The sequence below is a fragment of the Melanostigma gelatinosum genome (genome assembly GCF_949748355.1).
Source record: "Melanostigma gelatinosum genome assembly, chromosome: 18".
NCBI lineage: Eukaryota > Metazoa > Chordata > Actinopteri > Perciformes > Zoarcidae > Melanostigma > Melanostigma gelatinosum.
The window spans coordinates 1,420,433-1,435,432 of NC_136651.1; the positions used below are offsets into that span (position 1 = coordinate 1,420,433).

Sequence of the window (15,000 nt, forward strand, 5' to 3'; positions counted from 1 at the left end):
CTACTTATTTAATACTCTAGTATGAAGTAATACTAATAAATAGCTGTTATTTTTAATTCTTCCCACAACGAAGCAACGGGGTGTGTTGAAACACAACTGAGAGAGTCGCAAAACTCTCTTTGCAGTCATTTTGACTCTCTTTGCAGTCATGTTGCATCCTTTCTGTCTTTTGTTGTTGTTTTGCATCTCCTCGTGGATCTTGAATCTCTTTGCGGTTGTTTGAACAGTCTTCATACAGAGGTTCTGTTTGAGGAGCACTCGGCCTTTCAGCTCCGGTCTGTTCAGTAATCCATCCATGATGCTAATAAGTGAACCACCACCTTCTGAATCTGGTAGGAGGTAAGTCTGAAACCCACAAAAGCTAACTTCATATCTATATTTATTAAGATGTGATCTATTTATCAGAACCATATCAAGCCTAAAACTCAATGAACCTCCAGAGTCTGTTGCACCTGTAGCCACACCCAGCAGTGATGTCACGGCTACTGACACACCCTGACCTACACTTCTACATCACTGCAGCCACATGGCAGCTTTCACCATCGGAGGTGAGCGAAAAAGCTGCTCTTTTAAAAAAACATAAATGCATGCTCAGACATTAGTGTGATGCGACACAAGAAGGCAGAAACTCATGCACGCATCGATAGAGCAGACGCACAGACATGCTATAGGTTTAAATACAGCACTTACCAGCTTCACTATGTGGTACACATCCCTCCCAACACACACACACACACGCGCACACGCGCACACACGCACGCACACACGCACACACACACACACACACACACACACACACACACACACACACACACACACACACACACACACACACCGACTGCAGGTGACTCACCTTGAGGTCTCTGTGTACCACCCCCATCTGATGGCAGTGGAGCACGGCCTCCAGGATCTGCTGGATGCAATGACTGCACTCAAACAGCAGGGGGGGGAGCAGGTTAGTCTGATGCACATTCACCCCCCCCCTCAACAGTCACATCCATGCATGAGTATTCTCGCTGCACACACACACCAAACTCACTATCATGAAAAAGGTGTTAAGAGTGAACTAAGAGAAGAAGACACGTGTGCAGTCGGCTGTTTCCCGGCCGTGTGTGGGAGACGCTGAACTCTGCTCTCTCTCTCTCTCTCTCTCTCTCATGCTTACTCACTCCCTCTCTCTCTCTCTCTCTCTCTCTCATGCTTACTCACTCCCCCTCTCTCTCTCTCTCTCTCTCTCTCTCTCTCTCTCTCTCTCTCTCTCTCTCTCTCTCTCATGCTTACTCACTCCCTCTCTCTCTCTCTCTCTCTCTCTCTCATGCTTACTCACTCCCTCTCTCTCTCTCTCTCTCTCTCTCATGCTTACTCACTCCCCCTCTCTCTCTCTCTCTCTCTCTCTCTCTCTCTCTCTCTCTCTCTCTCATGCTTACTCACTCCCTCTCTCTCTCTCTCTCTCTCTCTCTCATGCTTACTCACTCCCCCTCTCTCTCTCTCTCTCTCTCTCTCATCTCTCTCTCTCTCTCTCTCTCTCATGCTTACTCACTCCCTCTCTCTCTCTCTCTCTCTCTCTCTCTCTCATGCTTACTCACTCCCTCTCTCTCTCTCTCTCTCATGCTTACTCACTCCCCCTCTCTCTCTCTCTCTCTCTCTCTCTCTCTCTCTCTCTCATGCTTACTCACTCCCTCTCTCTCTCTCTCTCTCTCTCTCATGCTTACTCACTCCCTCTCTCTCTCTCTCTCTCTCTCTCATGCTTACTCACTCCCCCTCTCTCTCTCTCTCTCTCTCTCTCTCTCTCTCTCATCTCTCTCTCTCTCTCTCTCATGCTTACTCACTCCCTCTCTCTCTCTCTCTCTCTCTCTCATGCTTACTCACTCCCTCTCTCTCTCTCTCTCTCTCATGCTTACTCACTCCCCCTCTCTCTCTCTCTCTCTCTCTCTCTCTCTCTCTCTCTCTCTCTCATGCTTACTCACTCCCTCTCTCTCTCTCTCTCTCTCTCTCTCATGCTTACTCACTCCCTCTCTCTCTCTCTCTCTCTCTCTCATGCTTACTCACTCCCCCTCTCTCTCTCTCTCTCTCTCTCTCTCATGCTTACTCACTCCCCCTCTCTCTCTCTCTCTCTCTCTCTCATGCTTACTCACTCCCTCTCTCTCTCTCTCTCTCTCTCTCATGCTTACTCACTCCCCCTCTCTCTCTCTCTCTCTCTCTCTCATGCTTACTCACTCCCTCTCTCCCTCTCTCTCTCTCTCATGCTTACTCACTCCCTCTCTCTCTCTCTCTCTCTCTCTCTCATGCTTACTCACTCCCTCTCTCTCTCTCTCTCTCTCTCTCTCATGCTTACTCACTCCCCCTCTCTCTCTCTCTCTCTCTCTCTCTCTCTCTCTCTCTGTCTGCTGGGGCCCACAGGAAATCACACTTCTAGTTCAGACCGTCTAAAATAGTGCAACAAGAGTCCCAAAAGCACAAAAAACAAAGAGTCAGACTGACAGACAGCAAGCACAGGCATTTTAAAACAGTACAACGAGCATGTACCCTTAGACATGAGGGTGCAGGGCAATGCAACACAATGAGACACACACACACACACCTTGAGGTCCCTGTGCACTATGTCATGTTGGTGGGTGTAAGACACACTGTCTAGAATCTGATGGATACAGTGACTGTGGAGACAAAACGACAGGGTGAGGGAGCAGATAAAGGAGGGAACACGGGAAGGAAAGGAAACATAAAAGTCGGGTAATACATCAATAGAAGGAACATCTGACAGAAGGAACAGAAGAATATATGCTCAGTTCACCGAGATGACAAAGAAACAGATTTCCTGACTCATCTAGAACTTGTCATGCAGATATTGTGGTTTTTATTCTTCTGGTTTTTGAGATATTTGCCTCTGAATTTTCTGCCGCCACGTCAATACAACGCAGGAGAATGGAGGTTAAGTCAAGGCTTCAAAGCATCAGTCCTAAACCCAACGTGTGACATCATGGTGATACGTCCACGTCTTATGTACAGTCTGTGTTGTTAGCGCGCTGAAGTGCAGCTATGGCTGATGGGAAGGTCAGTTTCATCATTCTAATTTATTACCAATTGAAATGTTGGTGCTAGATGAGAAGTCAGAGGATCACCAAACTTATGACAATTCATCCTAAAGGACCTGAATGATAAACCACATCTCATGGCAATCCATCTAACAGTTGGTGAGACGTTTCTCTCAAACCTCACGGTGGTGCTCGAGAAAGAGTCAGGGGGTCGCCAAAGTCAGTCGGATTCATCCTCTGGGGAACACGAATGTCCGTACAATGTCAATCGATCTGATAGATGTTGAGATATTTTAGTCTGGACCAGCCAACTGACATTCAATCCCCTAAAGCTGATGCTGCTAGCATGGCTAAAAAACTGCTTGACGGTGAATAAATAGTCTCTGGGGATTAACCAGAATAATGGGGACATTAATGTGGAAAGACACCTTGCTGTCAATGTTAATAAATGCTGCCATTTACTCCCCCATTGCATCGGGACTGAAGCACACGTCTGAGAGACAAATCTCAAAACCTGGACGCATAAAACCAAAACTCTCCACATGGCCGGATATGAGAAAAATATGTTTTTTTGTCATTTGGGTGAGCCTCCTCTTTAACAGGGTGGAGAGAGGAGGGAAGAGATCGAAGGATTCTGTGTGCAGATGGCGTACAGAGAGGTAACTGTCAGTGAGACACTGTTGGACAGTCATCAAGCCATGCTAATCACACACCCACGCACAGACACGTTGAGTGACACACACACACTAACACACATCATTACGCAAAGAAACAAGTTAGACTGAATGCAGATAAGAGGGGAGAAAAGAAAAAGAATAGAGCTAAAAGAATACAGAGGAAACAACATAGATACTCAACACATTGAGACAGTTATGAGGGATCTTATGTGCCCTTCATTCAAACTGGACATTCAGTGTTGAAGCACTGGTGTGAGTACAAACAGCCGTCCTGTTGCCAGTGTAGACATTCACCAAACATCAATCTCAAATCAGCTTTAATTCACTTAAATGAATCCCTAAATCCTCACCAGATCAGCATTTTTACAACTTGAATTGATTACATGCAAGTTCATTAAAGTGTTAATCCTAAAAAAATCACTCATGTTGTGCATTTGGTGAAACTTGTGGTCACAAAAATTGTGGATTTTTATCATAAATTATCACAAATAAAAGAAATAGCTGTGCCCTAATACTAAATACTACTTGTAAACAGATCACGAGTGTGCAGTGGTGCTTTCCCTCTGCTAAAGTGACATACAAGATGTACACATACTAAATAGATTGAAGGCGGCAAGATACGCTTCAGTGAACTTAGAAATACCGTCAACATTGTTTTGTTGCCATTTTAAAATGCGTATGTACAAATATACAAAAGATTATCAATGACCACATATAAAGAAGAACCAAGGTGTATCACATGGTATCATCTGCATATAAATGTATGTGAAATGGCAGACAAATAATATTTCTGTAGTGAATTGAAGAGGACCAATGATCGAGCCTTGTGGGACACCACATGAAACTACTGCTCGAGTTCTACCAGACAGATGAAAACTATTGAATGAAACTGGACTGTTAGAATACAAAGGATTAAGACGGCGTGTAAGAAAAGCATGATTTAAAGTAATACTTATCACACTGTTACTGCGCCTTTACAGCTGGTTCATTGAATGACGCAAACGATCGATAAACATGTTAAATAGATAAACATAAACACGGCCACCAAAACAAATTTGAACGTTATCAGCCAATTGAATGGTCGTTATCAGCGCTTATCAGCACCATTTTAATGCTTCACGTGGACCAAACTGCACGACGTTGTGAATTGATTGATTGATATCCCCAAACAGATATCTGCTGTTGTAAATGAATCCTTCAAGTGAATACTTTAAATGAATTACATTATTCTGCTTTAGATGAATTTGATTTTGCGTTTCACTAATCTCACAAAAACAAAATGTGCTTCCAGTCTCCTGGTTATCACATGTGCTCCAAAGCCTTTATAGAGTTTAGAAAGGTAATTTAAAGCCTTGAATATGACCAAAAAAAGGCCAAATATGGGACAAAGAGTGAGAGTAAAAGATATTAAAAAAAGGATCAAAAAGAACTAGAAAAAACCCTCTTTTCCTCTTTTTACTGCATCTCTAGTTCTACCTCTTTCCCTCCTTTAATATTTCCGTGCCCTTCGTTTCTTCTCCCTGTCGCCTCCGCAGACCGCCTCCACAGTCAAATTGATTTAAGTCTCCCTCCTGAGGGCCGGGTCAGGCTACAGCGTGGGCGTGTGGTGCATTTTGTGCACGTTTCCATCCGTCTGTACACATTCAGGAAAAACAAAAACGCCTCGAACTTGATGAGCAATTCAGTTGACAGGAAACATCTGCATCGGAAGCAGAAGCGTGTAGAACAGAAAGCCTGCTATGGTTCTAAAAGGGTCTAATGAGAGGAGCTGGAGCTGTCAGAGCTGCAGGAGGACTGCAGAGGCTGGAGGACTGACACACGAAGAAGAAGAAGAAGAAGAAGAAGAAGAAGAAGAAGAAGAAGAAGAAGAAGAAGAAGAAGAAGAAGAAGAAGAAGAAGAAGAAGAAGAAGAAGAAGAAGAAGAAGAAGAAGAAGAAGAAGAAGAAGAAGAAGAAGAAGAAGAAGAAGGAGGATCGCTGGGTGTTTACCTGGCATCTGCTTCACTGTAGTACTCTCTGGCCACAATGTCCTCAAACAGCTCTCCTCCTGTCACCCTGACAACATGTAGAGACGGAGGTTTAAAGACATAAAACATTTAAAGACATTTAAAGACACACACACACAGACAGAGACAGGAGGGGGATGTCCTCATTAGGGGGAAACCCCGGCTGCAGGATTCACTCTGACTGAGTTGCCATGGAGACTGGCTCCAGTGCGGGGGAGTGCTGTGTGTGTGTGTGTGTGTGTGTGTGTGTGTGTGTGTGTGTGTGTGTGTGTGTGTGTGTGTGTGTGTGTGTGAGTGTGTGTGTTTGCCAAAGTGGAAGCCGCAAGGATGGAGGTAGGGGAGGAGGGGAGGACTGTTATGTAACGGGGGGAACTGCCTTGGAAGCAGCGAGGAGGGGATGAAGAGGAGGAGAAGAAGGAGAAGAAGGAGGAGGAGGAGGAGGAGGAGGAGGAGGAATGCGGATATCAAGAAGGAGACAGATGCAGCAAGGATTGAAGGAAAGGAGTGGAAAATGTAAGCACCAGGGGAGGATGAGGAGGAAGATGAAGGAGGGGGGGAGGCAGCACAGTATGGCAGAGAAAGAGAAGATAGGGAAGGAAGGAAGGAAGGAAGGAAAGAGGAAGCCACTCACAGGTCAAAGAGGAGGTAGTGGAAGCCTTCCTCTGAGATACTGTCATGGAGACGAACTGCAGGAGAGCGAAGAGGAAGAAAGAAGCATCAACATAATCTTTTCATCTTCATCGTCTGCTGCTACAGTGAGCTGTTCGTCTGCTCGTTTGATTTGTACAAAAGAAAGATGTGATTAAATACTTTCATTCAATGAAATGTGGGACGACTGCAGTGTAATATATATCATCAGCTTCATCATCATCATCCTCTGTTTCTTCTTTGATGTCTTGTTGTTCAAAGGTGCTTCACATTACACATTACATTTTGACTAAACAGTGAAATACATATTATCACGTGTTGTATGAGACCTTTGACAAGCGCCACGAGTAGATGCTGCTTTGACCTGTGTGTGTGTGTGTGTGTGTGTGTGTGTGTGCGTGTGTGTGTGTGTGTGCGTGTGGTTAGATGTTGGTCTTCACAGTAAGTTCGGCGTCTCACCGATGTTCGAGTGCTTCAGCAGTCTGCAGATTCTGGCTTCTCTCTCCAGTTTCTGATGATCTGAAACACACGAGAGCATTTCATCAATGAGATCGACTCGACGCAAAGAAACTCATTTTAGTTCATGTAGTTTGTTTAGAGGTAACTTTTCTCAAGGTGATCGACACACACACACACACTCTCTCTCTCACAGCCTGAGGGCTACTTGTGTCCCAGATGCCCATTCAACCTCTCATTCCAGATAGAGGAGAGGAGGAAGGAGAAAAGAGGACAGGAAAGGAAACATGAATAAATAAGAGGAGAGGAAATAAGAGGGAGCTCCAACAAAAGAGAGGAAACAAGGAGACAAGAGAGATAAGGAGAGGAGTTGAGTTGTAAAGAGGAGACAAGATAAGAGGAGAGGATTGGAGGCAACAAGAAGAGAGGATACAAGAGGACAAGACAGGAGATAAGGGCACAAAGACAGGAGACATGTGGAGGAGAGGAAACAGGGAGAGGACACAAAAAGGAGAGGAAAGAGGAAAGAGAAGAACTGACAGGAGGGAAAACAGATAAGGAAACATATGAGAGAGGAAATGAGAGTAGGAAAGAAGAGTAGGAAAGAAGAGTAGGCCATAGGAAAGGAAATGAGGAGAAAAAAGGGAGATGGGTTGAGAGGAGATGGAGAAGACGAGATGTGACAAGGAGACTTAGAGAAGTAGAGAAAAGGAGAGGAGATAATGATGAGAGGAGAGGAGATAATGAAACCAAGACAGGAAACAAAAGGAGAGGAAACATGAGATGAGGATTGTAGAGGAGGGAAGGAGAGGAAAAGAAAGGAGGGGGCATGGAAAAGGAAATGAGGAGAAGAGAGGAAACATGAAAATGAGTTGAGAGGAGAAAGAAGAGTCAAAAACTGGAAGAGAGGAGATGGGGCAAGGAGACTTAGGAGGAGAGAAGTAGAGGAAATGAGAAAAATGTAGAAAAGATGAGAGGAGGAAAGAATAGGAAAAGAGAGGAAAGGAAAGGAAACAAGTGGGAGGAGAAATGAGGAAAGGAAATAAGAGCAGGCTACAGGAAGGAAACAGAGACGAGGCAAGGAGAGAAGTAGAGGAAACGAGGGGAGAGGAGAGGAGACAAGGATGAGAGGAGACAAGCTGTTACTGAAGGTGGCGTGAGACATCGTCTCTGTGATCTCGGCTGTTATCGCTTCATTGTTTCTATTTTCAGATGATTTCTAGGACGTTTATTTATTATTTTTACAGTATTTGATCCGTAATAAAACCACAGAATGACATCACATCTAAAACGCCACAAATAACCTTTAAAGAGACGAGGTCTTCTGTCTTCTGTCTTCTGTCTCAACAATCAGCTGACAACTGAGACGTTTCTGTCCTCATGAAGAAGAATTTACTCAAAGAAGTGGAAATGTAGACTTGCTTGGTGCGTTATGAGGAGGAGGAACAGACGTGGAGGCGCTGGAATCAAACACTCGCTAAAATATGGAAATGTGAGCCTTCAGATCTGGGACACACACACACATGAAAACCCCCATGATGCATCTCTGCTTCCTCATGACACACACACACACACACACACACACTTGTTATGTCACGCGTAAACGTCTTCCTCTCACCTCTGGCCGAGAGCTTTTTGGTGTTGATGATTTTGGCGGCGTTCTCTTGGCCCGTGCAGAGCTTGACACAGCGGCGCACCACTGAAAAGGCCCCCCTGAAACAAAAGACGGGGGACAGGAAGGGGAGACGGGTCAGCAGCTGTAGAAGCTGAGTCAGCAGCTTGCAGAACCTCCTGCATGCCTGATGTGCACGAGTCAGGGAGGAAGTACTCACATCTTATTTTGGAAATACTGCAAGTGAGAGTATCAGCATCAAAATATACGACCTTAAAAGAACTTGATGAATATATTGTGAGTGTTCATCACTTTAATGGTGCAGCTGGTAAAGGTGGAGCTCATTTTAATGACTTTATATACTATTCAGGTAGTAATACATAATACATCATTATTTCCATTCATCAATCATTTATTAACGACAACATTTTAGTTTATAAGCAAGCAGGCAAAGCTATGATGGATCCATGAGTCCATCAGTCTGACAATTATTATAAAAGCTTAATGAACCAAAACTAAGTAACATTACGACTGAGCCTGTTCACATTCTGCATGAAAAGGACATGAAGCTAATAAATGATGCATTCACAACAACTCGATGTCGCCATCTTGTTTTATGCAACCAGTGAACAGGAAGTGACCATATTAGGACTGAGCAGTGACGTAGAGACGCCGTGTACGTCTCTGGTAGAGACCTGTCAATCAGCGTGTAGCCCCGCCCTAAAGCATCCCCTGCTTTATGGTCTGTGTGACTCTAAATGGAGCATAATGTACTAAATGAACATCATGCTGTACTGAAGAAGACTTGAAACTAGAGATTGAGACATAAACTCATGTTTACAATGTTTACTGAGGTAATAAATCAAGAGAGAAGTAGAGTCATTTTCTATAGACTTCTATACAACCAGAGGAGTCGCCCCCTGGTGGCCACTAGAGAGAATGCAGCTTTAACACACTTTCAGAGTAATTTAAATAATTTGTTTGTTTCATGTTTCCCCAAAGTGAAAATCGATTTCAACAACTTTAAGCAACACAAGTAATAAGTAAGTGGCTTTTAAAACATTTTTCAAAATTTTAAATGTTGAACCTGAAACTCAAAAGATGGACGTTGAGTTACTTGAAGAATGACAATTTGTAAATTTCAAATATTTTTATTAAATCAATTTTAGATTTTGCTTGAAAAATAATTGTGCAAGTAACTTAAAATATGGTGTAACGTTACATATTTAAAACTCAAAAACTGGCAATTAAAATATCTAATGCATGCTTATAATAATACTAATAAAACTGATCATAGGTTTTTATTTAATGTTGACCATACATCACATCATATTCATAATCTTAACTCACTCTTGAGCTTTCGACCACATGTCACGACTACGAGATGTGATGTTTGGACTTTGACATGAGAGTATATTCATAATGTTAACTATATTGTTAACGTCTAACAGTGTTTTTTAAGCTATATTAGACATTGTCTTTTTGTCGATTGCAAATAAAAGAATACAATTGAATAGATTAGATGTGTCACTCTGATCCCGATCCTCCTGACTCACCTGTCACGTCGAAGCCTTTCCTGCCTCACGGCAGCAGTGTGGACGGGTGTCACGCTGACTCACCCGGTTCTCCTCACACTGTGAGTGCATGTTGGAGTGCTGCTGAGAGGCAGCGGCTCTGAGTGTGTGTTCCATTATCTCACAGAGGTGAGATAGAATTAGCTCTGAGGAATGACAGAGGTGGTTATTTCTGTTTGTCTCCGCTGGGTTTGATGAGCAAACGTGGCCCCTTCAAAGAGAAAGAAACTTACAGTACTGCTCCTGGAAACGCTGCTTTTTCCTCCTCTAGTTCTTGTCGTTGAGATTATTATAAGTCGTAGCAAAATGAACCTGTTCTGTGACTGTGACTGCAGGAGGCGCTGCTGCATGGATGACACTTGATATCAGCGCTGCCAGATGTTTGATAATTATCGTATTCGTACGATATTTTCCCCTCTGTATGAGATGCGATCAACAATAAGAAAAGTGCCATAATGCACGAAAGTTTGACCATTTTGTGACCCTTAGAGTTAGCAGTTGGTTTTAGTCTGCGCTGTCACTTTAATTCATTTAAATTATGGATCCTCCATCAAGTGTGTGAAAGCTGCATTCTCTCTAGTGTCCACCAGGGGGCGACTCCTCTGGTTGTATAGAAGTCTATAGAAAATGACTCTACTTCTCTCTTGATTTATTCCCTCAGTAAACATTGTAAACATGAGTTTATGTCTCAATCTCTAGTTTCAAGTCTTCTTCAATACAGCATGATGTTCATTTAGTACATTATGGTCCATTTAGAGTCACACAGGCCATAAAGCAGGGGATGCTTTAGGGCGGGGCTACTCTGATTGACAGGTCTCTAATAGACCATAAAGCAGGGGATGCTTTAGGGCGGGGCTACTGTGATTGACAGGTCTCTAATAGACCATAAAGCAGGGGATGCTTTAGGGCGGGGCTACTGTGATTGACAGGTCTCTAATAGACCATAAAGCAGGGGATGCTTTAGGATGCTTCAAACCAATGTGTGACGTCACTGTGACTACGTCCACCTCTTATCGTTTATTTGTGTCCACATGAAGAATATGAGTCCAATATTCTCTCTCTTTTAGCTCTGTTTTTGGTCTCCACCACCTCTTGGGGGTTATGGTTCGATATCTGTCTCTTTATCTGTAAATGCTGCACGATGTCCACCAGCTCTGAATGAGTCTGTCTGCTGTTTGATGCTCAGCAGGGAGTGAACGCAGTCTTTTCACAGCTTGTTCTTCGAAAACGACGCCATGAGAGCGGGAACCAGAAGTTGTGTCTGCTTCGCCGCATTGGACCCCCAAAAAAAGCCAATTGTAAGAATTAATGAACGAATTTAAAGTCATATTTAACCCATTTTAATCCACCGGCAAAGCAACAATTAATAAGCTGGAACAGGAACATTTGTTTCTCGATAAATGGCGTAAAACATTTAATAAATCATCGAAAACTGTTGATTATTTTTCTGTTGATCGACTAATTATTTGGAGACACACACACACACACAGACACACACAGACGCACACACACACACGCACACACACAGACACACACACACAGACACACGCACACACACACAGACACACACACACACACACACACACACAGACACACACACACACACAGACACACACACAGACACACACACACACACGCACACACACAGACGCACACACAGACGCACACACACAGACACACACACAGACACACACACACAGACACACACACACGCACACAGACACACACACAGACACACACACACGCACACACACACACACGCACACACACAGACACACACACACGCACACAGACACACACACACGCACACACACACGCACACACACAGACACACACACACACAGACACACACACACACACACACACAGACGCACACACACACACACGCACACACACAGATACAGACGCACACACACAGACGCACACACACACAGACACACACACACACACACGCACACACAGAGACGCGCACACACACACACACCCAGAAGTGTCCATGCAGCCACATCTTCATGCAGAAATCGAACTGCATTTAAAGGTGTGAAAAACATAAATAAAAGCAATGCATAGAGACATAATCATGCAGGAGAGCTCTGGAACCGGCGTTTTTTGTTGAAGCTGGATCCATCACAGCATCCATCATGTGCAGATGTTCCACCCCCCCCCCCCCCTCACCACCACCACCACGGTCAGGGGCGGACTGGCCATCGGGGTTACCGGGGCACAGTCACTCCCGGGCCACTTCTTTCCCCAGTCCGCCCCTGACCACGGTTCGGCCGCGCAGGGTCAGGCAGTGCATGCAGGAGACTCGGAAAGCGCGTAACGTAACAGCAGCTTACTTGCCCAGCTCCTCGTACAGCTGGTATTCATCCGTAAAACGCGTGCAAGTAGTCGTAGCCATGATGCCTCCACCTCCTCCTCGGGACGGGTGCGCGCGGTGCCGAGTCCCAAATGCACGGGTGCGTCGCTGCGGACGGGAGGACTCCGGAGCTCTCAAGTCTCCGCCCACCTCAAACCTCCGGACGGCTGAGTGGTTCAGCTGCAGCCCGGCGCGCGCACACACACACACCACCAAATACACACCAACACACACGCGGCCCCGGCTCGGACGGTCGGGCAGTGGGTCCCGCTCTGAGGACGGACTCTTTAAGTACCACACAGACTGCCGACGTCAGCTCATCACATGACGTGTTCCCCGAGAGACAAACAAGGGAAATAAATGAAAGGCTGATTGAAGAGCTCGGCATTTGATTCCATATCATTATGAAGCAGGTAATGCAGCCGATAATGACGTCACTTCACTGGAGCTGCCTGTCTGAATCTATGCATAGGATTCATCAGGAAGAGATTCATGCATTCATGAAGTGCAGGGGACTGCAGTGCATCTCCATGTTGTTTGTTTGACAAAGAACCGAAAGGAAGGAAACATATTTCACTTCCAGCATGGCCGGAATGACCTGTCAGGGGGCCCGGGGCAGAAAGGTGCTGTTGGGCCCCCCTAACTCCAAAACACTGCTCCTCCAGTCAAGTACACAGCTGATCATACAACTGCATTTTGAATCATGGACTCTGTGAGCAGATGTTAAATAGATGTTATGGTCCAGTCGCACCAGCATTTAAAGGAATAGTTTGACATTTTGGGAAATTGCTAATTGACCTTCTTAGGCGGCAATAATAAGAGGTAGGTGAGGACAGGAAGTCGGCGACTATTACGGAATGTAGGCGACGACAACGGGATCTAGGTGATGAGGGCAGGACGTAGGAGATGAGGACAGGAAGTAGGTGACAAAGACGGGACGTAGGTGACGATGAAAGGAAGTAGGTGACGATGACGTAGGCGATAGAAAGTAGGCGATGATGAAGGGAAGTAGGTGACAACAACAGGAAGTCGGTGACTATGACGGAACGTAGGCGACGACAACAGGAAGTTAATGAGGAAGGCTTTGTTGGTGCATGCAGAAGATCACTGAACCAGCTGGTGTTTGTGTTTGAGCTCAGTGAAGACAGGACCACTTGTCCAGCTCAGACTGATGTTGGGGTCAGCTGCTCAGAAGGAGTTCATAAACTGTCATCATTGGGTTCAGTGAGAGTTAATGCATCACTTTAGGTGCTTATTCAACAATAGGTCATTAATAAAACTATCTTCTGTTGAGGAACACAAGATGCATTTAAAGTCTCTGGAAAAAATAGTAAATGGGCCTTATTAAGTGGAGGAAATGTTACTTTCAAGTTCAAGAAGGAGCTTTTCTGTTTGATATTTAACAATCTTTTTATTCAACAACAGTTCGTAGTTTGGTTGTGAGGAACTGAACCAGTTTTCCTTGTTTCCATGTTGTAGCATCGCATGAATCAGCAAACACCTCCAGACAGATGAGCGGGACAAGAAACAGATTCATATTTGCCAAAGTCTTCAGGTCAGAAGTGTCTGATCCAGGAGCAAGGAGAGGAAAACAAACTGGACGCGTCGCAGAAGAAGCTTCCACACACAGCATGACGGCAGAGCTGAGATCAGGAGGTCTGGGTGGAGATGGTGCCAACAAACTGCTCTCCAGCTTCAGCTTCTTCTTCCCTACCAGCTGCTCATCTCAATGAATCGACTCCTGATCTCCCATAAGAGACGTGGATGTTCTTCTGCAAACGTCTTTTAAACATTCGCGCTACAGTTGGATGGAAACGTGAGTAAATGCTGCAACTGTTTGTGGGAAGTGGTCTGAAAAATAATAACAGAATCCCTCATATAGGCACCGGAGAGTTTTAAATAAAGAGCAGAACAGTTAAAGTACACGGATTTCAAACGGCCAAAACATCAAATAAACATTTGATGTGATGACGTGTCCTCGTCTGTGAACCCAGCTTCAGTTCTGCAGGTAAAATGTCCATTTTACAACAACCGGCTCCGTCAAACAGAACGAGGATCCAGTTCACCGTTTCCCGTCCCGAGCCTCAGAACTGCACGGCGCTGGGCGGGATGTCGAACATGGACGGGTCGAACTGCTGCCCTCTGAACGGAGAGCCTTCGGCGTCCCAGCCCTTCTTCAGCATGTCGTGCACCTTCTGTGGAGAGACACAAGACGTGCACGTGTTACAGCTAATAAGACCCACAGCGCCATCTAGAGGGGGCCCTCAGAACCACAGACCTCCAGGGACAAAACGGTCATATAGAGCAGTGATTCTCAACTGGTGGGTTTTCAGTTTTCAAAAAAAAGATTGTGATTTTATTTTGAAGGGCATTTTTTATGCAGCGGAATTATTCCAGCATTTACGGCACTTGTTCAGCGGTGCAGGAAAAACACCGACCAATCACATCACGTGATGCAGCTCAGCCAATCAAATATGAGTATTCTGACAAGTTTCCTGACTCAGTGAGATGTTCATCCTGAGATGTTCATACACTGAGGCTGGTTCATAGAGGATCAGGACTACACTGAGACTGGTTCATATAGAGGATCAGGACTACACTGAGGCTGGTCCATAGAGGATCAGGACTACACTGAGA

At 45.0% G+C, this 15,000-nt stretch overlaps 2 protein-coding genes across 2 annotated transcripts in view; both read right to left on the bottom strand.

Moving 5' to 3' along the window:
* camk2b2 (calcium/calmodulin-dependent protein kinase (CaM kinase) II beta 2) overlaps positions 1–12,470 on the bottom strand; it is a 43,104-nt gene extending 30,634 nt beyond the window's left edge. The window contains exons 1-6 of the mRNA XM_079289714.1: positions 12,344–12,470; positions 8,437–8,531; positions 6,822–6,881; positions 6,346–6,400; positions 5,698–5,763; positions 2,582–2,654 (exon numbers count right to left, since the gene is read on the bottom strand). Coding sequence (XP_079145840.1) covers positions 2,582–2,654; positions 5,698–5,763; positions 6,346–6,400; positions 6,822–6,881; positions 8,437–8,531; positions 12,344–12,405 — 411 coding nt within the window. The 5' untranslated portion in view covers positions 12,406–12,470. The remainder of the gene's footprint in view (positions 1–2,581; positions 2,655–5,697; positions 5,764–6,345; positions 6,401–6,821; positions 6,882–8,436; positions 8,532–12,343) is intronic.
* A 1,294-nt stretch (positions 12,471–13,764) lies between these two features.
* Positions 13,765–15,000, bottom strand: part of nudcd3 (NudC domain containing 3) — a 5,644-nt gene continuing 4,408 nt past the window's right edge. Inside the window, exon 6 of the mRNA XM_079289718.1 lies at positions 13,765–14,558. Coding sequence (XP_079145844.1) covers positions 14,448–14,558 — 111 coding nt within the window. The 3' untranslated portion in view covers positions 13,765–14,447. The remainder of the gene's footprint in view (positions 14,559–15,000) is intronic.